This window comes from Alternaria arborescens (genome assembly GCF_004154835.1).
Source record: "Alternaria arborescens strain FERA 675 chromosome Unknown contig_1, whole genome shotgun sequence".
In the NCBI taxonomy this organism is placed as follows: domain Eukaryota; kingdom Fungi; phylum Ascomycota; class Dothideomycetes; order Pleosporales; family Pleosporaceae; genus Alternaria; species Alternaria arborescens.
This window is the reverse complement of record NW_021167856.1, coordinates 1,020,815-1,046,137: the sequence shown is the minus strand read 5'-3', so window position 1 is coordinate 1,046,137 and position 25,323 is coordinate 1,020,815. Positions and strand designations below refer to the sequence as shown.

Genomic DNA, 25,323 nt, shown 5'->3' with positions numbered 1-25,323 from the left:
TTCATATATCCAACTCAACATAAAGCCTGAGTTCCTTCTCTTGCATGACCCTATACAGCTTCGCCTTCTCCTCGGTCCTAAAAACATCCCTCGCATCCGTAAAGGCAAACATGATGTACTCTTTACACCATGGCAGGTTCCTCAATCCAGCGTAAAACGTGTCCTTGACCCGTTGTTCCGCTTCCTCGACCCTCATCTCCCATTTACTCTTCTTACCATCTCGGCGTGGTTTCTTGTTCGCATGCCACTGCTGCTGTCGTGTCTGCTCGCTATGCAGACATTGTAATTCAAAGTTGACGTAAGCTTTCCAGAGTGCGGGACAGCGAGACCCTGTCGCCGAGTCTGTAGCGCGTCTATACAACGCACGTATAGAATGGCTAGTCGAACCCGCCCTCTCGTCCCTCAATGTTTCGTAGTGTATCGCGAATGCCCAGCCCGCTAAACTCTGTTCGTCCGGTTGAGAATAGAATCCTTCCCAGAATCTTCTGACGCGGTCGTCAATTGCAAAACGCGTCTCGTTTGCAGCGTACACGGAGAGTAAGATTGTGTTTGCTGGGAAGTCGTCGAGAACCCAGTCGAGGTTGCCACGGAGCAGAGAAGGTTTGACAATTGGGGCTTGGGTGGCGTGGTATGCGAGGAGTTGCGCGAGAGACTGAGCGCGCAGTTCTTCGAAGGCAGACTTGTCGAGGCGATGAGATGAGAACCATTGTCTTAGGCGGGAGTAAGGGTAGAGTTGGGGGTTAACGTCACGGACGGTGTCGCTAAGGAGAACGTGAAGGCAGGTACATATTACTGCTGTTGGGTAGTCGTGGTTTAGCAGTGCATGTTCTTCGATTTGACTGATTCTCTCATATGCTGGTTGGGCCCAGGGCCTCGAGTTTCTGTGCTCTGCGTTCGGAAGTTTGCCTTCTGGCGAGACGAGCCGCCAAGAAGCTTCTTCGTGGTCTCCTCGTCGGAGCGCTTCCCATACCCAGTTGCTGAAGAGCTCTAGACTCCATGGAGCTGAAAGCAGGTCGTCTCCCTTTTGCATGGACAGGGCCATGCTAAACACTTGGTCTGCCTTGCCGGAGTTGCCCAGGCGCGATTCAACTAATCCATAAGCGTTGTACAAACGCAAACTTGACGGCCGCGCTTTGAGTAACCGCTTTGCTGTCTTGAATGCTTCTGATGGAAAGTGTTTAGATTCGAAAGCAAGGAGATATTCTCCTACAATGTCTTCACTTGATGGATCCGAGGAAAGGAGCTTAAGCAGACGTCTAATAAAGTCTGCATCGAGTTTGATTCCGTCAAGCGAGAAGTGCTGCTCGAATAAGAGCTCAGTGGTCATCTGGAAGCTCTTTGCTGTATAGTTAGAGTATCGTTTGCAGGCTTTAGTGAAATCATGAGATTCATCAGTGCCTAGAGTAGCAGAGTGCCAATGGCGCTGTAAGAATGGATCAGTCCACCAGGCTCGTTGTTGTGGGATACGATGTGCTAGCGGTGGAAGCATGCAGAAGCACAAGAAAGCCTCGATGATCAGCGTCGCTGGTGTCTCAGGCGTAACAATGGCTAGGTAGGGTTCGATATCCGAGAAGAAGATTGTATGGAAGGCGTCATCTTCTGCTACATCATCTGATGCTCGGCCAGGGTATCGTAACACCGACATAGCCTCGCATTCGCGCTTTCGGAAGCTCTCAAAGTTAGCATCTGACGCTTCTCTTTCCTGCAAAGACGAAGGCCCTGGAGGTGGCGCGTCGTCTGCACTGCTATGCCTCCAACCCTTTGCTCCCGTCTCGCCAATACGAGGCACTTCGCTTTCCCAGAAATCTTCAAAAGCTTTGATGTCGGCGGCTGATTCTGGACGCATCAGGTTATGCTCAAATAAGGCCTGCCAGACTGCAAGACCAAGCTCCTGGTATCCTGCATCATGAGCCATGGCCGTCAGACGCAGTAATAGATGCAGGCTCTGTTGTGACGAAATGTCGGCCTTGTTCGCACGAAGAGACTCTACACATTTGAAGAAGATAGCGCGACACTCTTCGTATTTGAAGCTTGTGAATCGTGACTGCACAAAGTCGAGGTACATCATCCACAAATCCACACTTTGCGGATGTTTCGCAAGTACGTCCTTCCATTTGCCGGCCAGTTTCGCACCATCCCAAGCTCTTTCTGCCTCTTTCAAGAGGCCCTGATATAACCTCAGCTGGCTATTCTTATCTGGGCCAATCTTCTTCAAAGCCTCCTCGTAGGTAGAGATGCGTACGTCTGCAAGGTGTGTTTTGTCAGATGCAGTCAACTCAGCAGATGGCCGCTCAAGCTTGAGCATGGCCTCCTGGTGTTTGATCAGTGCCAACCAGCCCTGGATGTCTGTGGGGTGTTCTTTCGTCTGCCGTGCAAGCTGGGAGTTTTTTCGAGTGATCTCGGTGTCAATCACAAGCTCGGGATCGGACTCGTATTGCGTGTCTGGGTCTACAGGCTCGCTTGATTTGGGCCCATCGATGCGTCGATAGTCTGCCTCCATTTCCACTTGGTCGTCCTCATCTTCGCTTTCATCGCGTCTTCTCTTGGCGCGTGAAGACAATAAGACAAAGTCCTGGTCAAGACTTGTATCGCCTTCTCCCGTCTTGACCAGTCGTAGAGCGCGTCCACGCGACTTATTCGCACGCTTGTCTGTCAGCAGTCGCTCTTGCCGTCTGCGTGTTGCTGGTGTTACAACGATCTTCTTGTCTGTAGACTCGGCTCTGTCGATCTTCTGATTTGCGGAAAGCCCTAGTATGAAGCCATGACCAAATCGACGGTAAGGCGGGATATCATAACGATTCATTGTCCCATAACGCAAAACGTCGGGGTCACCTCGTCGGTCGCTGAAGTAGGGCCTGTCTTTGTTTGACTTTTGCTCACGAGTACTTCTGTCTGGCGAAGGAGATCTTCTCCTGCCCGAAGCTTTCTCTGTAGATGATCTTCCGACTTTCTCATGTTGTTGAGGTTCCTTGGGCGGCTCTGGCTCTACCTTGGGCTTTGGCCGGAAGCTCGCAAACTTAGGAACGTTGGACGACATGATGAAAGACACGGCCACAGCGACCTCACTATCGTAAATGAGGATTCAAACTAGTGTCATGCAGCTGTTGCTTTCTATCAAAGCGATAGATTTGATGCGCTTGGTCATGAGCCGAGAAGGTAACTGCGACTGACGGCGATCCGTGTAACCTCTAGATAGAAATTCACGAATGTATATATCTAGAGTGAATGCGCAGGGCGACATATGGGATGGAAGATGATTGGAGACGGGAGGCGTAAGGCGCGTCGCACGTGTCTCGGGGGTCCGGCAGCGTGTCTGGCTCGAGCGGCCCGCCGTAAAACCTCATTAGCGTGAAATCTTGGCTTCCCGAAATTTTGTATGCGCATCACTGGCTTCAAGCTTCCCAACCATCCGCCACGACAAAATCTATGCTGTACCGCTGCGTCTGATGGCTCATCGCATTACCAAAACAACACCCTAGAGCCCGTTACGATAGCGAAATCACCCAAAAATGGCGACGGCGCTACAGAAACAGCTCGCATCCATTGCGGCTTCGAGCACCCATCAGCTCGACCTGCGCGCGCAAAAGTCGGCGCATGGCAAGTCGCTGCTATTTGATTCCAAGATCGCCGCATCGCAATCCTTCGAAACCGTCTACCTAATTTGCTACGATGGCTACAAGGACCTTTGCGCATTGGATCCCAGGTTTCTGCGCTTCTCGAAGAATCTGTTCAGCGAACAAAGCAAGTCGGAAGATCGCACGCAGATGAGCAAGGATGAAAACGCAAAGTTGAACACAGTACTCGAGGCATTCATCACGCTGGTCGGACCAAGGCTACTGTTGAAGCCGGCGGAGAAGGCCCTTGAGTGGCTGGTGAGGAGATTCCGGTGAGTTGATGCATCTGGAAGCCTCTGATGGCTTTCCACACGATTGAGGCTGACAAGAAGCCAGTATCCACGAGTACAACACCGAAACCCTCGTCTTTACCTACCTGCCCTACCACAACACACCACAGTTTCTTGCGCTGCTCTCCATCTTACCCGCACAGCCACCGCATGCCATCCGCTTCCTCTTCCCATACATCCAGGCGCCAACCAAAATACCCCAGCGTACGATCGCATACACTGCCATCAATACCCCGCAGTTCTTCAACGCCTACCAATCATATGTAACCAAGGTGGTAGAGGCGGGCCACCAGGCCTCGCATATGCTGTCTTTTTGGTCAGGAACCACGGTCGAGGCTATATACGGCATAGTGAGCAACGCAAGCTCTGGCAGAAAGGACCTCCAGGACCAAGGAACCGAGAAACTGGTCTTGGAATTGCTCCCTGTTCTCAACAGCTGCATGCGAGCAAAGCATGGGGCTGACACGGTCCTGGCCTGTTACGCTATCGTCATCATGATGGTCAACCAGGCCAAGGTCGGAGACAAGGTCTTGGATGGACTGATGGATGCTGTCATTGCAGCCCATGACGAAACGTCCCTCCAGTCATGCCTCGCATGCCTAGCTATCATCGCCATGGAGCGCTCCAAAGCGCAAATCCCCGCCAAAGTATCAAAGAAACTGCTCAAGGCCCCGCAACTCGTGCAGAAATTGACAGCGCTGTCACATCAATGTCAGGTCGAACGACTTGTCCTGGGCTGCGCTCTCGGTGCGCTTAGTGATAGCTCCGACGAGAACCGTGGAATCTTCAGCGAGTTGATCGCATCTGGCCTGCTCACCACGTCGCGCGTTCAGATGGTGCTCTCAGCACTGGTTCAACTCCTTCGTGATAGTGCGCCGGGTTCTCAAGAGCACGGAGAGGTTCTTCAGCTCGCTACCAAGATGACCGAATCGAAGGAGCTACAAATCATAATGCAGGAAGTGGCGAAGCAGAACAATGTCGATCTGGAATCTTTGGGACTCACTGTTGGCCAAACATTCGATATCGCGGAGATTCCCGAAGAGGATTCGGACGAGGAGATGCTCGATCCCGATGAGGATGCAACCGACAAGCCCCTCATACAGGTGCCCGAGATCACCAGCAAGAGCTTCTTCGATGCCGGTTCAGAAAGCGAGTTCATACAAGCCGCTGACGTTTTCGAGCAGGCTGTGGCCACAAAACAGACCCGGCACTTCCTCGTTTCAGACACGTTGCAGCAAGATTCCTCGTTCAAGCAACCAATCTACCTTTCGTTCCTTGCTCGCGTGTGGAGTAGCATTCGACCAGTCGCTGTCCGTGTTGCCGCACTTCGTGCAGCCGCATCATCATTTGAAAAGATTGAAGCTGCACATGTTCTGCAGAACATCTTGCCGTACCTTATTCACGCTCTCACTGATTCATCCCCACTTATCCGACGTTCAGCAGCCGCATGTGTCGGATCTCTGGCACGAAAGGCCTCCGCCAAATCGAAGGCGCAAACCTGGGGAAAAGCAGACCTCTATGGGAAGGAATCAAAGACTCTTGCAGAGCTCAAGCCTGAGGATGTCCTAGTTTTCATCTCGTCGATGCTGCAACCGATCTTGGAAGAATGCGTCATGGACTCAAAGTTCGTCATACCTGCGCTTCGCGATGTTCTGGAAGGCACACAGTTGAAGAATCACGCAAAAAACACGATTAAGATGCAAACCAGGACGTTAGTCCTGGGATTCCTCGCAAGCCATGCCAGTCTTACGCCAGTGTTGAGGGTGCGACTTAGCCTTCTACCAGTCGCGAACATACGCGGCAAAGTTTCCGACACGGTTCGCAGTAACACCATGATTCCCTTGCTCACCGCATGGTCTAGTCTTCCAACTGCAACCGTGACCGCTAGCTGCAACAGCGAAGGCCTTTCGCTTGATGAGGTGGAGCGGGCTCACATTACTTCCACAATGCCCAGAGAGGCGAAGAGCGCTCAGCTGCTCCAAGACATAATCTCTGGAACCCTCAACAAGGACCGCGAAACTCTGGCTGTTGCTGCTTTCCAGCGCATCCATACCTCGTGGTCGTCCTTCAGATCTGAAGCTCGACACGCATTGGCCCAGTGCATGCTCGGTCTCTCTACTAGTGAAAGCGACACCTCTTTCGACAAGCTCTGCAGAGAGCAGTCCATTGAGATACTGCGCAGCGTCGACCTTGATTCCGCTATTCTCGTTTCCTTCTTGGAAAGCATTCCATCCCCTACAGCTATGCCTGGAGGAGCGCCTGCTGCGAAGAGAAGACGAACAAGCCGAAGTGAGATGGCCCGCGTCGAGCTTTCGTCTCAAGATGACGTTCAGCGACTTCTCCGAAAACTCACATTGGTTCTTGAGTTAGTTGAGGGATCCAACCCAGGACAACACCCAACGCTGTTCAAGCACCTCTTTGGTATCTTCGCGGAGCTACAGCCACTCAAGCAACAATCTGGATCCGAGCTAGTGTACCTGCAGAGCATCATTCTGGGCTCACTCAGCCCTATCGTAAACACATTGAAGGAACAGACGGACACCACAGACTACCAATCAGCAGTACGTGCGGATCTACTCATTGACTGCATTCGACACTCCGGCAGTCCTCAAGTTCAGAACAGTGCTCTACTGCTTATTTCCAACCTCGCATCATGGGTACCTGATCTCATCCTTCATAACCTCATGCCCATCTTCACCTTCATCGGATCTACTCTACTTCGCCAACATGACGACTATTCCGCCCAGGTCGTCGATAAGACCATTTCCCGTGTTGTACCCCAACTGGCAGCTTCTCTCCGCTCAAAACACAGGGACTTTATCGCTGGAGTGTCCGATCTGTTGCTCAGTTTCACTGCTGCCTTTGAACACATTCCCCTGCACAGGAGGATGAAGCTGTTCACAGAGCTTGCTCGCACACTAGGCCCTGAAGACTCGCTTCCGGCTGTTGTGGCGCTACTTGCCGATCGCTACCACAGCAAAGAGCAGCGAAGGTTCTGTGCCGACTTGCTACTTCATTTCGAACCTGTACACACCCTTGTTACTTTCAAGGGTTACCTCGACCTACTCACTGATGCAGTGGGGCCAAAACCTCAGGTCTCAGAGACGCTGTTCAGCCTTAAGGAGAAGACAAAAGACAACAAGTTCGATCTATCAATCCAGAGCATGCTGTCTTGCTTGACAGATCTTGCACTCGATGACAAGGTGAAGGCGCATGTCACCCGGGCGTACAGAAAGAAGGATGACCCTGAACGGCCACGAAGGATCTTCGCAAACATTGTCGAAACTACTATCCAGTTGTCGAAGAAGCTGGCGACGAACCCCAAGACATACGCAGGTTGCAGCCGTGTCCTTGCCAGCTGCTTGGATCTCCTGCCAACAACTGATCTCGTCAAATCGGCACAGCTACTCCTCTCAAGCGCGGATTCTCATGTGCAAGTTGCCGCCGTCAAGTCAGTTGAGCTACGCGCTGGCACCGCTAAGCAGCATGACCGCAAGTCTGTAGAGGCCCTGATCGCTTTCTTACCTAGTGTCCAGGATCTTCTAGAGCAATCACCCGAGATAGATGCCAAGATGGTAGCTGTTAGCTGCATTGACCGTATCATCGAGCGATTCGGAAAGAAGGACGTATCTGCTGTTGCATCAGTTGCCCAAATCGTCTCCGGACCACAATCGCTATCCAGCAGCGATGACCGCCTCCGCATCCTATCTCTCCTCTGCCTCACGTCTGTTGTTGACGTTCTCGAGGATGAAGCCATCTCGCTACTTCCTACCGTCTTGCCAACAGCGTTCGAATACTTGTCGCATGCGATCGAAGAAGAGAAGACTGGTCTACACAATGCTGTGTTCACCATCCTCTCAAATATCGTAGAACGATTGGGGTACATGTTCTCGCGCGACTATCTGGAGACAGCTCTTCGGCTGTGCCACCGCTCCGCTGCTGCCGATTTGGAACAGGCTTGCGACGAAAGCCGCAGCAGTTTCTTCCAGAGCGTATCTGAGCACCTGGGTGCCCAGGAAGTCTTCGCTGCTCTGAAGTCGACATGGCCAAATGCCGCATCTCAAGGATTTGATGCCTCGCTCGAGCAGCTTGAGCTTCTGCGTGCGACTGTCAACACCCAAACCAAAGCTAAGCTTGTTAAAGCGAGCCCGCCACTCTTCAGCCTGCTTCTGCAGACTTTCCGCCTACGTGAGACTGTTCAATCTGCCACCGTGGAGGTTGACGATGAAGAGATTGAACAGCTGGAGGGCACTCTTACGGATTCGGTCATTGCTATGGTATTGAAGCTCAGTGATGCTACCTTCCGTCCTTTCTTCGTACAGCTCGTGGACCAGGAGGGCCCCGTTTCTACCAAGCCTGAACGGGCTATCACCTTCTACAAGTTCCTTGCCGCTTTCTTCGACAAATTCAAGGTATGTAACGATCTATATTATGATGATGAACTATCGCTAACATATGTCCAGTCTCTTGTAACAAGCTATTCAAGCTACATTATCGAGCATGCCGCGAAGATGCTTACTGGACTTGCTAAGGATGACTCAGAGGTTGCCACCCGCAGCGCTGTCCTCGCAGCCCTTCAGAAGACATTCCAGCATGATCAAGACGGTTTCTGGCAGGCGCCATCTCACTTCGGAACGATAATGCCACCTTTGTTGTCTCTGCTCAACCTCCCGTCCGCCTCTACTTCTACTCCAGAGAACAACACCAACAACGTTATTCCTACCATCACCGAACTCGCCGTTGCATCTGCATCATCTATGGAGAATCACCGCGAGATGAACAGCATATTGTTGAAGAACATGAGAAGTGAGGACAGAAACACAAGACTCGCAACAGTTCTGTGTGAGCAAAGCTTGACGAGGAGGCTGGGTGAAGAATGGTTGGGCTTGCTACCTGAGATGCTACCGTTCATTAGTGAGCTCATGGAAGATGACGATGAGATTGTAGAGAGAGAGTGCCAGAGGTGGAAGAATGGCATGGAGGAGATTTTGGGAGAAAGCTTAGAGGGTATGCTGCAGTAGCGCATGAATTATCATGTTTGATGTAAATAAGGAGTTTGATAACCACGTCTAAGTAGACACAGCTATCTGTACGTCACTACACATCCAGCATATTCTTCCTTGCGTGCTGTCTCGATATGCGACCTGTATAGCAATGAATGCCGCTAGTCGCGATTATGACGTCTGTCAGTAGCACGCACTGACCATTCCCCTGGGCTTCCAACTTGCCAACCACCCGACTTTATCCTTCGCCTCTTTCCGACCCTCAAACCATGGCATCGTTATTATAGCAACCTGTCACATGCTTCATCACGAGCCGTGCTTACACAACAGTTGGTGATGTCTCGCAATTACGGATTGTTCTCCGAGGCGACCTTCCAGACCGGGATGAAGAAGACACAATGACAGCAAACGCGAGCATGATCACCTTCAGTGTTTCGGCCTTGGAAGCAAATTTTCCTCGAACATCTTGTTCCTCACACAAGATTGGTGCTTTTTGGTTCCACTCTATTTGTCTGAAAGCTGATCGCGAGGACGTAGGCCCTGGGACTCGCCGGATCAGACGGACAAACCTCAAAAGATGTTGAGTATCAAGCTCGCGATGTCTGTTCACGACGGTACATATCTTAGAGAAGTCTTGTAGTGACAGAAAACTCGGTATGCTATCATTCTCTTTTTCGTAAGAATTTTGACCTTGCTGATGTCTTTCTGGAGCAACGCTTGCCAATGCGTCGCTAATAACGTCTGATGCAGGATATCCCATATCCATTTCTCGAAAGCTCGATAATACCGCGCTCTTTAGCTATCTCGCGCCATAATCTCTGTTGCCTCATCTTCATTTCTTACACTTTCCTCGATATTGGTATCGCCTGCGCATCTCACCATTTGCTACTGGTATGGACTTTCACTGGAACTACTGGCGTCAAGACTCGCCCTCGCAGCATCGATCACGAGGTCAGTGCGGCTTGTGTGCATTTTCCACTGGTGCCTGACCACTGCCACCCAAATGCTGCCTATAACCATTACACCATTTTCTTCCACTTTGTCTTGAAAGTACCACACTCACGCTTCCACACAATCTGTATCCGTGATCCTTGACATCGAACATACCAGCCAGCCTCATCCCACTACGTACCAGAGTTACCGTCTGTTGAGCCTTGATTCAGACATGGCCGAGTCCTTTAACAAGAAACGCAAAGCTCAAGTGTCGGAGCTGACCCTCGAAGATGACCATAGAGCTACGAAGCACAGCAGGCTGCCTTCAAGTCGAACAAGCGCAAGCCATAATCCTCACGCGGACCGAATGCGTACTCGGAGGAAAACCACGAAACGCCAGAAAGTCGCGCAGGCCAAGAGTGATGTAGGTCTAGGACGTGGATCAGGTGCACTGACTTTCACAGACGGGCCCACGAACACTTCAGTTGCGGAAGAAGGGGACATAGTAACGGAGGATACGCCTGTGCGAGATCTGATAGCATTGCCGAAGGGAGTGCGAACTAAAAGGACCAAGGCGAAAAAGAGGGTTGTTGAAGAGGCAGAAGATGAAGACTACGATGTGAAAGTCCAGGAGCGACTACGTGCTAGATTGACCAGTAAGAGATGTTTGTGTCCTTTCTGTGGACAATTATGACTAACTCTCTTAGTCTTCGATCCAGAACCCCATCCTGCCTTGAAGCCATGGCATTGCGATTTTGCAGCGCCTACGCCACCGTACGATGATCAACAGGCATGTCCAATTGATTGGTCAAGAGTAACCATTCTACATGACGACCCTCTGCACTGCCAAGAAGCTTACGAGTTGCGTCGTCCATGGGACAAGGAGCCCCTAGCATGGGAAAAGGTTGCTCAAAAGGTCTTTCTCCCTCCTTCTAAGGACGGAACAACTCGGAACATCAGTTCAGAGGGAGGGCGGAAACGGTTCAAGGCGGCAAACAAAGCGGTCTTTGAGCTGACAGGCGTTTACTTCCCCGAGAGTTCGCTTGGACTTGAAGGTCATGGCATACCCCTGCACAAAGACTTGAAGCCGATCCTCGAGGAATTTGCTGAATCACATGTCGTTGTCAAGAAGAAAGTAATGGTCCCTTCCGAGGGTGACGCGCCAACTGGGACGGATCCATTCGTTGACCGGAAGGACAAAGTTAGCATCACAGACATTCTTCGATAAGAGCCGCGCTGTAATTTGCTGTAGGAAAACTTGTTACTTATCTGATCGACTCGAACATGAATGTTTTGCATCCAAGAGGGATACATGGCAATACTACTATACACTAGTTTGAAATACATCATTGATTGAATCATTGAAGGTCTCGATATCAGACATTGCCTGAGGGCTTACGGTGCTATCATGCGTCCACTGCATGATTGGGCCGATCCTTGTCGCTCAATCTATGGATGCACTTTACGCCACTCACCAGATACTCCAACAACCACTCCAGCGGATTCTGTCGAGACGATGGTCTAAAGAGAAATGCTTGGAATACGGCACTTGTACGCCCCACATCGCTGCACATATTCATCCTTCCTTGAATAAACATCTCGCATCAATGGCCCTGCTCCTCTCCGCTTGTCCCAGGAAGATACCTACGGCGTTGTCGAAACACCATGATGTACTTTTCTCTAATAACTCTTATGCTAGCAAGCGCGACATGCGCTCAGAATGTCAGTCGCGGCGCAGCGATGATGCGCTTCGCATGTTCGCAACTTACGGTCGAACGTTTGGATCCTTTGGTCAACCCTGGAGTTGTCGGAAGCCCGCATACGCACCAGATTGTTGGAGGAAACAGCTTCCAGCCCGAAATGAAGCCTGGAGAATATGACATGGTAGAAAAAAGCACTTGTACTACGTGCACATTCAGCGAAGATTTCAGGTATGTGAGCAAAGCGTTGAAGACTGGCACAGAGCATGCATCCAGGACGGATAATGGCTGACAGAACGCAGCAACTATTGGACCGCGGCATTATATTTTCGCGCACAGAACGGCACATACAAACGTGTTCAGCAGTTCCCGAACGGTGGACTAAACCAGAGAGGTGGTATGACAGTATACTATATACCCCCCTATGATGGCGTCAGTAATGTGACTGCCTTCAAGCCTGTTAGTCTATCCTTCTACCCTTCCTATCAACAAGAGATAACGATAGATCTTCACGGACCTAAGCTGTGTTGCTGACATGAGAACAGGGTTTTCGCATGCTCGCCGGCAACCCGCTCCTTCGCAACACCACCGGTGAATCCCGAGGTATCTGCCATCGTTGCATCTATAAAAATGCGCAACCCTTTGGCGGTGCCCCGTGCACAGAAGAAGATACGACCTTTCTTCCCACCCGAATGTGCGAAGGCGGTATCCGCACACAAGTCACGTTTCCTACATGCTGGGACGGCGTAAATCTTGATAGCCCCGACCACCAGAGCCATGTTGCATACGCGGAGATCCCCTACGAACCGTATGTTGCACCCTTGGCAACGCATCCATATACGCCCGAGCAGCAGAGGGGAAAATGCCCAGAGGGATTTCCGATTATGCTGCCACAGGTCATGTATGAGGTCATGTTCGATACAACGCCATTCAACCAGAAAGAGCTATGGGGCAACGAGGGAACACAGCCTTTTGTGTTCAGTATGGGTGATGCGTAAATCTCCCCCGTTCCGCCGAAATGCTTGGAAGCCCGTATTGCTGCTAACTCTGGAAGATAGAACTGGCCACGGCAACCATGGTGATTATATGTTCGGCTGGAAGGGCGATGCACTGCAGAGAGCGCTCAATGCAAGGTGCAGTAACGATCATTGTAGTGAGCTGGAGAGGCAGAGCGACGAAGATGCAATGAAGTGTAGTATTCCACAGACGGTGGTAGAGGATGTTGATGGCTATGAGTGTAAGCATTCTCTTCTGCATGAGAGGTATCGTGCTAATTTATTGGACAGGGCTTGAAAGTCTACCCGGTGGAGTGCAGATCAATGATGGCATGTAGATCTAGCAAAGGCGCCCAACTCTTTTGCGCGTAAAGGCACGCTAAAGCTCAGCAATGTACAAGAATCAAAGTGAAGACAAAGAAGAAAGAAACGGTTTCTTACTGCCTTGATTGATTGTCTTAGTCCGTTTGCCAGACTAATCTGTAGTACGGACGCATCTGATAGCAATGAAGAATGTACACGCGTTATTTAGAGCGAACAAAGGCTTTCAGAACCTCACGCCGTGCTGAATACATCGTTGTACAACAAGCTTCGAATAACTTTCATGATATTGTGACTACATGCAGGCTCTCATTATCTACAAGACGACCTTGTTAGGTGCCTCCTGCTCCTCCGGCTCGTCGAAGATGTTGATGCTCCACCTGGGCTTGTTGGCTGTGTACGGTACGTTGTACCTTCTCCTGCCCTGGTGCTCATCTGAGAACTTGGTGATAGCCTTGATGTCTTCATCGTCGAGCTCGATCTCCTTGAAGTTCTCGGCAATGCGAGACGCAGTGACTGACTTGGGAATGACGGAGTGGCCACCCACTTGAGACCATGCAAGAATGACTTGCGCTGGCGTTGCGCTCTTCTTCTCCGCAATAGCCTTAATCTCGGGGCGGTGGATGAGCAGCGGGATGTCAAAGAAGTTGTTGCCGAAAGCGGAGTAGGCAGTGATGTGTATGTTCTTCTCCTTGGCGTAGGCGACGAGCTCCTTGCTAGGGAGGATAGGGTGACGCTCGATTTGGTTGACAGCAGGGACAAGGCCGGTCTTCTCAACAAGAGCCTTCAAGGTCTGGTATGTAAAGTTGGAGACACCGACGGAGCGGACTTTGCTCTTTGGCAGCTTGTTCATGGCCTTCCATGTCTCACTGTTGGGAACGGAGTTGTCGATGTTGACCTCGTTGGGGTCGGAGGTCATGGGGAAGAGTTCAGAGTGAGGGCTCTTTCCTGGTCCGAAGTTAACCGGCCAGTGGATGAGGTACAGGTCGAGGTACTCGAGCTCAAGCTCGGCGAGAGTGTCATCGAGAGCCTCCTCTACCTTCTCGGGATCGTGCTGAGTGTTCCACAGCTTTCCAGTGATGAAGATGTCCTCGCGCTTTAGACCCGGAACATCCTTGTAAGCACGCTTGATGCCCTGCGCAACTTCCTTTTGGTTCTCGTAACTATGATTGGCGGAATATCTCGTCAGCTAACGCTCTCGGCAAATGATAGTCGAGGATGGTCATAGCTTCCCAAACTTCCGTCTCCACTGAGGGGCATCCCACTTGAGCTTCCAAGAACCAACACGGAAGAATATCTTGTTTCTGGGCGGATTTGGAAAGGGAGTGACGGGGAGTGAAGAGGAGATGGTTCTTATGGCAAGGTTATTCACTTACATCTTTGCGAGGTCCTACGTTCATCAAGTTAGCGATTATATCCAAGAACAATCAATGGCTGCGTGGCTATGGAGTGGAGTCAACGGTTGCAGGGTCTCCAGGGTCTGTCGCTTACCAGATGACGGTATCCGATCTTCAACGCCTCGTAGACACCATTGCCAACCTCGCCAGGAGCGGCTTGCCAGGTACCGTATCCCAGCTGCCTATGGCAACATCAGCAAGCAATTGCCAGGGTAGAGTCTGTAATAACATACGGGATCTTGTGACCAGAGTTAAGGGTGACGGTCTTTCCTGAAGACATTCTGAATGATACGTAAGGTTTGAAAGTGGGGAGTGAATAACGTGGAATGGGTGATCTGGCTACCAGAGGCAGAATCGCCCTTCTTAAGTATCGCATCTTGAGTGCTCTCGGCCATCGTGTCGGCCGGGAGCCATTATGTATGTCTTGCAGAAATTGCTTCAGGACGTGGGATGTCGGACGTATACAGCAAGGCACAGCACCGTGTTGGCTGGGCTGGCGGGATAATTGCGTGCTCTCGCGACGAAGACACACCCCGCTATCGTGGTTCGGGAGAGCTTTACCCTGCATCTGCGCTCTGGTGGGGCAGGACGCTCGGTTGTAAAGCTACCGAGACGTCCATGGGCTGGCGAGATGCTCCGCGTCTCAATAACTTGGATGTTGGGGGCAGAAGTGATACCTCACCTTCAGGTCTCTTTCGAACCACTCGCGTTCTCTCGCCACTCATCCAAACGTCAATATCTACTTCTGACTCCCTGGTAACCTTCTCTAGAAACTCTTCGGTCCAGAGTGGAAATACAATAACGGTTTCTCCTTCTAAGCTAGGGGGTTTATGAATGAGACACAATTGCTCCGCAGCCTCCATCGTTCCGATTACCTCCATGATGGTTTGGTCCATTGGAAGACGAAAGTGTTCCCTTGATAACTTGTCGTCGAAGAGAAGATAATTCGAAAGCACTAGCACTAGCAAGCAAGTGCTGTAACTGTACCGAGCATTCTGCAACTGAGTAGTCCGCAATCGCCAGTTGTGATTCCTGATGTTAGAATGTATGGCTAGGCGATCGGAAACAACCAAGTTGTCGCGCTTGTCTATGGCCTTCATGATGTATCTGTTCCAGAATATTGGGTTCGTATTGCCTGTGATGATCGTTCGCTCCACAAAGAATTCCCGAAAGAGCACCCAAAGCCGCCTGGCCTGCTCTCGAGCTGGTGAAGGTGGCGCTTTTCCCCCGGGGACTTTATTGTTCTTCCTCGAAACTTGTATGATCTGCTGTATGTGCTCTATGCTAATGATCAGATCATCCTCGATTGCAAAGCAGTCGCGTGTGTCTGTGGCTTCCGAAGGAATACTGTCCAGAGAGATGGCCAAGTACACAGAACGAGCACATAGTCGTTCGTGATAGGTCCAGGTTCGCCAGAACCACGTGTCCTGCACAAGGTGTTCAAGAGTGGCTATAATACACTCAATCGCCGACAGTTCCGCCGTACGTAGGTCGTCGAGATTGGATGTCAAACCTGCGAGCATCCATTGATCTGATATGGGTATACACAAGGGTGCTAGAGCACATTGACTTTCTGCATACACTCTATTCATGCATTGTAGGTGGTTCTCGACGTCTGAGCGATCTGTTTGATCAACGCACAATTGATCGAGCCAGAAATAATGTATACATTGATGCGCAGCGAAGCGTAATGTACGGTATATAACGTGATTCAACTCTGGGGCTACCTGGAAAGACGTGGCGTCCGGTCGAAGAACGACATATTGTGGGGTTTGATCAGCCGTCGATCCAGAACGTTGCCAAGTATAGGAGATAGTCAGGTATGGTCCAGGAATCGGAATGAGGGGCGAAAGGTGAAGGTAGACAATGCCTGGTTGCTGTTGATGGTCCGGCAAATTCTCGGCTGCCAACGAGAGGAAGCGAAGCGATAGAGATTGGTCGGGCTGCCTGCGGTACAAAGCGATCTCTTGAATCTCTTGTATGCTAGTAAGTACTGCCTCAGGACTACCGTGAATCTCCCTGAACGTAAGATGAGTATCTTTTTGCATGGTGAGGATCAGATTAGAAACGAGTTGTGGAGCAAAACAAAGTTTGTTGGAAAGTAATGTCGCGGAATGAATATGGAACAGTAATACAGTATGTGGGGATAAGTGTAGGCAACTAAGTAGCCTCGCTTCGAGTAAGACATGATTACGAAGAAGCACGTGGTGGTTGAATTTGCCGTTGAAGTATGCTCTGATATTTCCTTGCTACATCTCTGACATGCAGTTTACGTGCGCGATAGACAAGATGATGGGTTTGGATGAACTAGGCGTTGGGTAGGTGATGAGAGGTAGATGGGGAAAGAGAGCCGGTGATAAGCTTGGCCGGCGACTAGGGCGGCACCCCGCAGCGTGTCTTGAGCTCGACTGGATGGCCATCCCACCTTTCTCCACTCGACGCGCCCTATGAAATGATAAGGAGATTTATTTCCTTGATAGTTCCCGTCTGTAGTATATCAATCGCGCATTCAAACAGTGCGCGAATCTAGTTTTGATCAGTTGCAACTTACACGACCTACTCATTCACAGCTAGGCTCTATCGCATCCCATCCCAACATGGCACCCTCCGCTATCCAGGCCGAACCAGCGCCCGTCGCGCAAACCAAGCAGGTCGTTCCACGATCCAAAGAAGACGCGACCAAGGAATTGACGCCGCTGCAAGCCATATCCCAGGGTGTTTGCCTCCCCGGAATTCCACTCTTCTCCTCGTATGACAAGCATCGCGCATGGATACTATCACACATGGCCGGTCAGTGCAATGCGCACGCGATTTGAAACAGTTCATCTGACGTACCCTAGGCGCTTTCCGCGTCTTCGCACGGAACGGCCTGACCGAAGGCATGAGCGGTAAGCCATTCCCCTGTATGGACTGCATGTGAGACATAGACTGACTTCGTACACGCACCCTTTAGGTCACATTAGCGTGAGAGATCCCGAGAATCCACATACTTTCTGGACCAACCCGCTCGGAAAGCATTTTGGTCTCCTCAAGGCATCGGACATGGTCCTTGTCGATTACGATGGCAACGTAGTAGGAGGCAATCAAAGCAGGCCCGCAAACGCAGCAGGCTTCCTTATACATTCGGCGATACACAAGGCGAGACCCGACGTCAATGCGGCGTGCCACTGTCATGGAAAGGCAGGCAAAGCGTGGAGTGCCTTTGCAAAGCCATTGGAAATGCTGAATCAGGACGTATGCTACTTCTACGGCGATGCACAAGCCGTATATGAGGACTTTGGTGGCGTCGTCTTCAGCGAAGAGGAGGGCAAGAAGTTGGCCTCGGCTTTGGGGGCAAAGGGCAAAGGCATGGTCCTGAGAAATCATGGCTTGCTCGTATGTACCGTGTGGCCTCCTTTCCGCATCCAGCTGAAGCTGACACCACACAGACCGTGGGAGGTACCGTTGACGAAGCCGCCTTCCTCTACACCCTCATGGAACGCTCTTGCGATGTTCAACTCAAGATTGAGGCAGCAGCAGCTAATGGTGTCCCCAAGGTATACGTTGACGACGATGCAGCTGCATACACATTCAAGATGGCGAGCGACGCTGAAAGCTTGTACTGGGAGTTTCAGCCGGATCTGGAATACGAGTACCAGATGAGCAATGGTGCTTTCGCGCATCCTGACTGCGACGAGGTAGTATGGCCGGGTTACTGATCGCCAAGGTTTGGTACCGCCGTGATCTACATCAGTACGAGGAGTTGGTGTTTTCTGACTTATACCACCAATGCGACAACGAGTCCTCAAAGAATGCACCATCGTTTGCTCTGTAAGACCACAATGTGAATAACGCCGAACCGCTGAATGGATACCTTGGGCACAAGTCAGCCAACATGGACAAAACGTGCATTTTGCGGAATTCCGAGATCCGTTCTCCGGAAAGCTCGCCCTTCTTTTGATACCCTGTCGCGGTCTTCTTAACTCTCTGTTCTGATTCCTGTTTCTACTTCACTAAGTGGTCCCAACTGCCAGCTGATCGCCGACGTTCAAGGTTGTTGGTCCGCTCTCTCCGTCCCTCGTGGTTCTATGTCAAAGCGCGCACGCAGAGCCAATTGGGCATCAAGGTCGGAGACACCGGATTCCATTCTTCCACATAATTTGCTCTCCTTCCTCTGTAGGCAGCGTCATACCGTCATACATCAAATGACTGCCCTGGGCTGCGCGTCCCGTCTCGCCTCTAGTACGTACCGTGTCCAGACGATTCCGTCTCTTGGCTTCTGTGGTGGAGTGAATTCTTGGCCACCCTCAACGCTACAAATACCAAGAATGCCGCGGAGGCGACTGATGACAGATCCCAGAGCGGTTGTCGGCCTGCATCGGTTTCAGCGACTGTTTCCGGCTTGACGGCGGAGATTTCTACAAACTGAGCAGTGCCTTGCTCTAGCGAGTGGCATTTCCCTGATTAATTATACACACTTTTGCTCAGTAGCGGCGGCACACGTCTGAGGAGCTGCACGGCAGGATCGATCTGCGGGCAAGCTAACGGTGGAGGATATTGCACAGCGTGATTCGACGGGTCTAGGTCCGCAACCGTTTAGGCCATTCCGCTCCGCCTTGTGGAAATATCTACATCCTCTCCAGATGACCGTGAGTTGTGTTTTGTCTTCAGTTTACGAGGCTACCTAGTCGTCGCATCACGCTTATGCCACGCGTCAAGAATTGTTAAGCAGTGATAAGGTTACGCTTTGACGTTCCCGCGACGGACCGACTGTATCGTCCTCGCTGCGTGTCATCATCTTAAGCAACGCAGCCTCTCCCGGCATCCTTAGACGCTGTGCTTATTACAGTACACAATAGTCACGATATCTCCACGCCAAGTCTCCGCATCGCTGAAGCCCCAGTGTCAATGAATTGCCATGAGCCACGCGACCGTTCCCCGCCAAGATCGCCGGATTAACTGGAGAAGGCAACGGAGCGATCTCGCCCCTGCGCTATGGCTCTCGGCAACCAAGCGTTTCTTGTGAAAGCAGGGTTCATGCTTAGCATCTAGGCTTGTTACGAGGGTAGGCCGGAATGTTTTGTTTCCATCATACAAGCTCGTGCCGCCTCCCAAGGAAACCAAGTGCATTTGCTAATGGTACTTGCTGCGCAGTCGGAGGGGGCTGCGCAACGGTAGTAAAGAGATAGGGTGCTTGGCGATGGTAGACCTTCCATGGCGCACAGGAAAGACGTGAATATCGTGCGCTTGGCGGCTTCGTAGGAAACGGCAGAGCTCTGTGCTTAGAGAGCTAGGATAGTTCCGTGAATTGTGAAGGCGGACGCTCATTTTGTGGCTTCTCTACATTATATATAAGATGTCCTCAAGCAACAAGAAAGTTCGATATCACAGCATCCTAACCAGTCATCCAACCGGCTCTTTGCACTCTCCTATCACACAAATATCCGCACTGTCACCATGCTATTCCAATCTATCTTTCTTGCCGCCGCCACACTGGCGCCCGCGGCGCTTAGCTGCCCTCAACACACCAACGCCAAACGCCATGTACATCTCACCACAAGACAGCAACAAGTCACTCCGGGCAATGTAACGGATAACGACTGGGCCTACGAAGCATCCTTCAACTGGGGAAGGATCCACCCCGACTACCATCTCTGCCAAACCGGAACCCAGCAGTCTCCCATCGCCCTCTCGCTCGGTAACGGACTAGCCCTAAACCATGTACCCAAGTTCAAGTACAACGGCAGCATCGCCGGTAACTTCTACAACTGGGGCTACGGACCCGCATTCACTGTCGCACATGAGGAGGCCGTAGTAGAGGGAGAAATTGATTGGACAACGCACCCAAGCTTCACCTACGACAACGAGACCGTCTACCTCAAGGGCTGGCACATTCACGCCCCAGCAGATCATTCCGTTGGTGGTGATCGCAGCAAAGCCGAGCTCCATCTCGTCCACGTGGACGCCACTGGCCACGAAAAGGCCGTCATGGCCATTCGTCTCGATCCCGGTAACTACAACTCGACCTTCTTCGAGCAACTGCCTCCCATGATCGGCTACACGGAAATGGGTATTGAGCAGCCGTGTACTATGGACTTTGGACCTCTGCTCGAGAGCGTTCTCTACTTCAACGAGTTCTGGACCTACCAGGGTAGCTTGACCAGCCCGCCTTGCACGGAGGGTATCCGCTGGTTCGTCGCCAGACAGATTCTCTTCACTGGTGTCGACCAGATGAGGGCTATTCTTGGTGCTAGCACCTACTCTGCGAGGGCGGAGCAAGAGGTCTGGCAACACAGGATCAACGAGTAAACGACCTGTGGTTGTTATTCTTCACGCATGGCTAGGAGCGAGAATTCGGTAGTTGATGAAATCGCATTGTTTTTGTATAGAAAGCTACGAGAAAGCGAGGCGTTGGTGGTAGGAAAGTAACCGGTCTACATTTTTTCCCGGTTCTTTTTAGAGTTCTTCTTGTACATACATACCTTTGATCTCTGAATGAATGAAACAGCATATCTTCCTAGTCACTTTCTACCATGCGCAGTGTCCACCATCGACCCTCAAATCCTAGAAGGCTCTTATTAGTTCCAGGGTCCCTTTCTCGATCAGAGTGTCAGAATCGACTCACAGAACCAGTAACGTAACTGCTCCCCTCGCTCAACAAAAACAGCACGGGCGCCCGAAACTCCTCGGGCACGCTAATCCTCCCTAACATATTCTGCTTAGCCCACTCCTCTGTCAGCCCCCTCTTCCGCGCCTCCGCGCTGAGGGGCGTATCGATATGTCCGGGACTAATAGTGTTAACACGAATCGGCGGGGAAATTTTCCGAGGCTCTTGGCTTGGGGTCGGGTTCGTTTCTGTGACTGTGCCTAAAAAAGTACGTGTACAAAATCAGTGCACGTCTCACATGCAGTTCGTCTACAGAATAGTTCTTACTTCCTGGGAAGGTATTCTGCGGATGTCCCCATTCCGCCGCGAGCGAACGAGCGAGTTGGTGTACGGCCGCTTTTGAGGCGTTGTATGCGGCAGTGTTGATTCCGTGGTTAGATATGTGACCGGAAATTGAGGCAAAGAGGACGATGCTTCCTGGTAGATTAGTGGAGTGGAGTTCATTTGCTACAGCACGGGCGATGAGGAAGGTTCCGGAAATGTTGATGTCGAGGATCTTCCGGAATGTCGTAATGGGGTAGTCACATGCATCGCTCTCTCCAGAGATCGCTGCGCACGAGACAAGGCCACGGATCGGGTGACGGAGGGAGGTACGGATGGTGGTGAAGGCTGACGTGATGCTGGCTTCATCCTGGACATCAAGGGTTTGGAAAGTTGCGGAATTGTTGTTGGCTTTGGCATATTCCTGAAGCGAGCCTAGAAATGGTTATCACAGACTTGATGGTCTTGCTGTTGCTAGCGTACTCCAGGCTTTGGGATTAGGGTTCGAGACATCGACGAAGACGACGTCTCCGCCACTCTCCAGGATCGCTTTACCAACGACGGTGCCTACTGCACCGGCGCCCCCCGAAACTGAAGTTCGTGTTAGATTTAGGGGGTTTCCTGGTCAGTGAGCCAAACTTATGATAGTCCGTTCATCTAGCTTGAAAAGATCCTTCGTCGCAACGTGACTGGGTGCAGGATGCGTCATGATGGGAAGTGAAAATGACAACTTCAAAGAGTCGCGAATGTAATGGTCTCGCAACGCAATTCAGAGGCACACAATGGCTGCTAGTCGAAAGCGGGGTTATGACGTAAGATGTGGTGCATAATTGGTTTATCACCCTCGTTCAGTTCGCTATCTTTTGCACCTTGGCTAGTGTTACAAGGACATCAGATTGAGCTCGGATACCAAGCGCTGTCTTTGGACTTAGAATCATGAATTATATTGGTTTCGCTATGCCAACTGCCTACTTGTCAGGCTAGTCGGGGTGGACGGGGTGTATATATATCCCTTAGCATGTTCATCCAGGGTTTCGATGGCCAATGGGTTCCACGATGGGATGTTTGATTGTGCTGCCATGGTACCCCAAGCAGCAGGATATGAGAATCTACGATTGAAGTCACAGATTTGTTGAGTCATCGGCGCTGAACCTAGATGCTCTCTCATGAACGACGATCAATATGGAGTTGTGGTACGCACTGCAGGGACTCTGGTATCGTATGGGTATACATCTTGCTCAATATTACAGCTAGTAGAGCTTTGCTAGCTCTTGTAGTGTATAGCTCTGTCGGACAGTGGGAAAATTGCGGGCGTTAACGTGCACACAATTCTCGACGCAGTACCCCGAAGCTGGAGAACGCAGCTGGTGCTTGTATCAAAGAAGTAGTTTCGTTTGTAGGAACGTCGATGCATTCATCAGTCTACTTTTGAGGCATGTGGAACGAACTTTGCCATGTTGCGGGGGTCCATTTCGTCCAAGCCTCGCCCTGAGGTTGAGCCAATAGCTTCTGCATAGGGGCATCCTGCTCCGATGACGAACAAAGAGGAGTCATTGGCTCGATCTTAGCGTCAACGGCATCCGCCAGCTGACTATCCTTCGGCTGTGCCTGCGCAAGATCTCGACTTTCAAGCTCGTACTCCCACTCGAGATGTGTCCCCATGGTTGTCTCGGCGCGATTCGAGAGCGTGTTCTGTGCTGTGACATCTCTTAGACCACCGAACGGGTGGTGTATGGTCCGAAGCAAGTCAAGAGCTGCGATATGGAGATTCGACGAGCCGCGCTGAATGATGAAGAGGCTATTGTTCGATGAAGAAGACGAAGGAGTAGCAAAATTCCCGCTTCCAGCTAGAGTAGATTCGTAGTGTCGAAGCATACTCATATGCCTAGTAAGGATGTCGTGAAACTTTCCAGCAAGTGCATCCTTGATCGCACAGTATCCGAGAACGCCGATACATTTGCTCAGCAGAACCATGCCCTTGGCAAATGGCTCATTGTGCAGTGCATTTTGCGAAGCTTTGTGAGCGACCATGATACCCGCCGTATAAGAGGTATAACTAAGATGTATTGTTAGCATCTTTCCAGCTCATAGTATATGTTTGACGTACATGCACAGCCAGCATACTTGTACTACTTTGCCTTCCTGTAACATCAGATCCATAACGGAAGCGTTCGTTTCCGCGGCCTGGTAACCTTCTTCGATGGCTCGTCGTGCTTCCGATGGGAGAGTCACGCTCCCGACCGCATCTAGCGGGATATATGCTATAATTAGCCGCCTTGAAAGCAGCATCATGGCTGACAGGTAGAACAGATGGACGTAGTAAATGACGGGACGGAATGTGGCCATGAGTTCAGTGTTTTCGCCCCCTAACAAGGAAGCAATTGACATCCAATCTGGAAGACGCGCATGAAATCTCGACAATCGTACACGGTAACCAAGTATGGTACCTTCAAGCACAGGGGCTTTTGTTGGTAGGCGACGGAGCAAGCTTGCCTTGATGATGGACACTTTGACGCATTCACGACGGATCATGTCTTCTGGTGGGACGTCCAATTCGTCTTGAGGTGAGGTGATATCCTGAATCACCGGATCTGAATCATGGTCAAGTGATGCGCTTAGCCAGCTGATGCAAGGATCAATATCGTAAAAGATTGTACCTGATTCGAGACCAGTACTCACCATTGTAAGTGAACAAGAGTCCTATATGTGCGGCGAATATCTTCGTAGTAACTAGGAGACCAGCCTGGCGGGCAAGTTTTAAGACTAATCTTCTGATTACGAGGTAGACTTAGTCCAAGTTCTGGAAAACCGTAAGTCGTGACATTTCCGATGGAAATGTTCAGGTGTAGAATCATACCAATATAAGCTAGAGCGACTGTGGCTTTGACCACGATATTGTACATTCCAAGTAATGAACATATTTTCATTGCTCGAAGCGGACTGAACGATATGGCAGAGTCTAGTCCATGCTTTGCGACCGCATAGAAGTAGTCGGCAAGTTCAGGTGACGGCGCCGTTTCGGGATCAGCGAGTTGGGAATGAACGACGCCGATGGCTGCCATGCCCGCAAGCTCTGCGGCGTATGTGCGCAGTTTTATATTACTCCCGTTGGTGAGCACGTCTCCAAGTGGTATGTGGCCATTACCTGAAGCCTTCATTGCTGCAATGCTTATCTGAACGTCATCCTGGTTCATGATGTAGAAAAGCGCACCCACACAGCCGAAAAACATATCGAGTGGACCGTCGATCTTGTCGACGGATGCATCTTGCTGATTCGGAGCAATCAGAGTAACGGCCGTCATGTTAAACTGCTTTTTTTGAGCAACAGAGAAGTTGGGGTGGTCCATCACCTCTGGCATAGAGAGCATTGCCGAAGAGGAAGAATCGTTTATTACCGATGATGCATAGCCCTTGCTGGCATCGGTTTCAGGAGCTGCTGCAGGCATGGAAGAACTAGGACGATTCATTTCGAAGTTTCTGAAGATAACGCCAAGATCTTCACCCTGAGCAGCTCGCATGTGTCGCAACAATGCCGTAGCTTTGGACGGAGAGGCTGTCTGTAGACACCATAGGACTTCATATAACGAGCTCCTGTCGGTCTCTAGTTCTTCGATCTTTCTCTTCTGCGCCTGAGCGAGCAATGTGCCAGTAGGTGGATCATATCCACATGTCGTCTCTCGCTCGACGCAGGAACGACAGGCTGGTCTCTCGCCGTCACACTGTTTGAGATTAGCTTCCGTTCTAGAGAAACCTTGTCAGCCTTAGTAACAAATTGGGTGAAAGACCTTGGTTCTCCGCGCGCGGCATGTGGTGCAAGCTGCCGCCACTCTCGAGGGGGTCCTGTTAACAGATCCCGCTCTACTGTTGCCAGGCGCGACGGCAGGCACATCTTGTAGACGTGGCGCTAAGTCCCGATAGGAGGACATTACGACGCCTCGAATAGACAACTAGCGCGAAAGCTTGGGCAACGATCTACTCAGACATAATGACTATGCGCGGATAGACCAGTCATAGTAATATGGACGGGTGTGGCAACGCAAGGCTCGTGAGGGTGCGTGACAAGTGAGGCACGCACAACTCAGACCTGTGGCTGCCAGGAGCTAGCGCGCCAGCCACATGACGTCAGTCATCTACTATCCCAGCATCATCATTCGCGTCAACCA

General features: G+C 51.1%; 9 protein-coding genes across 9 annotated transcripts; 5 read left to right on the top strand and 4 right to left on the bottom strand.

Moving 5' to 3' along the window:
- Position 1: 1 nt before the first annotated feature.
- AA0111_g394 (hypothetical protein) lies at positions 2-3,037 on the bottom strand (the record flags this gene model as incomplete). The annotated part of the gene is made up of 1 exon (XM_028649882.1): positions 2-3,037. The coding sequence occupies one exon, from the start codon at positions 3,035-3,037 to the stop codon at positions 2-4; it is 3,036 nt and encodes a 1,011-aa protein (XP_028512242.1).
- Positions 3,038-3,509: 472 nt separating this feature from the next.
- Positions 3,510-8,925, top strand: AA0111_g393 (U3 small nucleolar RNA-associated protein 10; the record flags this gene model as incomplete). The annotated part of the gene is made up of 3 exons (XM_028649871.1): positions 3,510-3,886; positions 3,951-8,316; positions 8,368-8,925. 3 exons carry the CDS (start codon positions 3,510-3,512, stop codon positions 8,923-8,925), a joined length of 5,301 nt encoding a protein of 1,766 aa, XP_028511651.1.
- A 1,147-nt stretch (positions 8,926-10,072) lies between these two features.
- AA0111_g392 (hypothetical protein) lies at positions 10,073-11,068 on the top strand (the record flags this gene model as incomplete). The annotated part of the gene is made up of 2 exons (XM_028649860.1): positions 10,073-10,496; positions 10,548-11,068. The coding sequence occupies 2 exons, from the start codon at positions 10,073-10,075 to the stop codon at positions 11,066-11,068; spliced, it is 945 nt and encodes a 314-aa protein (XP_028511784.1).
- A 512-nt stretch (positions 11,069-11,580) lies between these two features.
- Positions 11,581-12,538, top strand: AA0111_g391 (hypothetical protein; the record flags this gene model as incomplete). The annotated part of the gene is made up of 3 exons (XM_028649849.1): positions 11,581-11,771; positions 11,843-11,999; positions 12,086-12,538. 3 exons carry the CDS (start codon positions 11,581-11,583, stop codon positions 12,536-12,538), a joined length of 801 nt encoding a protein of 266 aa, XP_028511649.1.
- Positions 12,539-13,172: 634 nt separating this feature from the next.
- AA0111_g390 (D/L-glyceraldehyde reductase) lies at positions 13,173-14,533 on the bottom strand (the record flags this gene model as incomplete). The annotated part of the gene is made up of 4 exons (XM_028649838.1): positions 13,173-14,019; positions 14,233-14,246; positions 14,348-14,435; positions 14,487-14,533. 4 exons carry the CDS (start codon positions 14,531-14,533, stop codon positions 13,173-13,175), a joined length of 996 nt encoding a protein of 331 aa, XP_028511650.1.
- Positions 14,534-16,850: 2,317 nt separating this feature from the next.
- Positions 16,851-17,951, top strand: AA0111_g389 (hypothetical protein; the record flags this gene model as incomplete). Its single annotated transcript, XM_028649826.1, has 4 exons — positions 16,851-17,043; positions 17,094-17,141; positions 17,207-17,628; positions 17,682-17,951. 4 exons carry the CDS (start codon positions 16,851-16,853, stop codon positions 17,949-17,951), a joined length of 933 nt encoding a protein of 310 aa, XP_028512033.1.
- Positions 17,952-19,689: 1,738 nt separating this feature from the next.
- AA0111_g388 (hypothetical protein) lies at positions 19,690-20,541 on the top strand (the record flags this gene model as incomplete). Its single annotated transcript, XM_028649815.1, has 1 exon — positions 19,690-20,541. One exon carries the CDS (start codon positions 19,690-19,692, stop codon positions 20,539-20,541), a length of 852 nt encoding a protein of 283 aa, XP_028512032.1.
- Positions 20,542-20,842: 301 nt separating this feature from the next.
- On the bottom strand, positions 20,843-21,869 carry AA0111_g387 (hypothetical protein; the record flags this gene model as incomplete). The annotated part of the gene is made up of 4 exons (XM_028649804.1): positions 20,843-21,099; positions 21,167-21,595; positions 21,644-21,751; positions 21,800-21,869. 4 exons carry the CDS (start codon positions 21,867-21,869, stop codon positions 20,843-20,845), a joined length of 864 nt encoding a protein of 287 aa, XP_028512039.1.
- Positions 21,870-22,582: 713 nt separating this feature from the next.
- AA0111_g386 (hypothetical protein) lies at positions 22,583-24,627 on the bottom strand (the record flags this gene model as incomplete). Its single annotated transcript, XM_028649793.1, has 3 exons — positions 22,583-23,216; positions 23,268-23,783; positions 23,840-24,627. 3 exons carry the CDS (start codon positions 24,625-24,627, stop codon positions 22,583-22,585), a joined length of 1,938 nt encoding a protein of 645 aa, XP_028512038.1.
- Between the last annotated feature and the right edge of the window lie 696 nt (positions 24,628-25,323).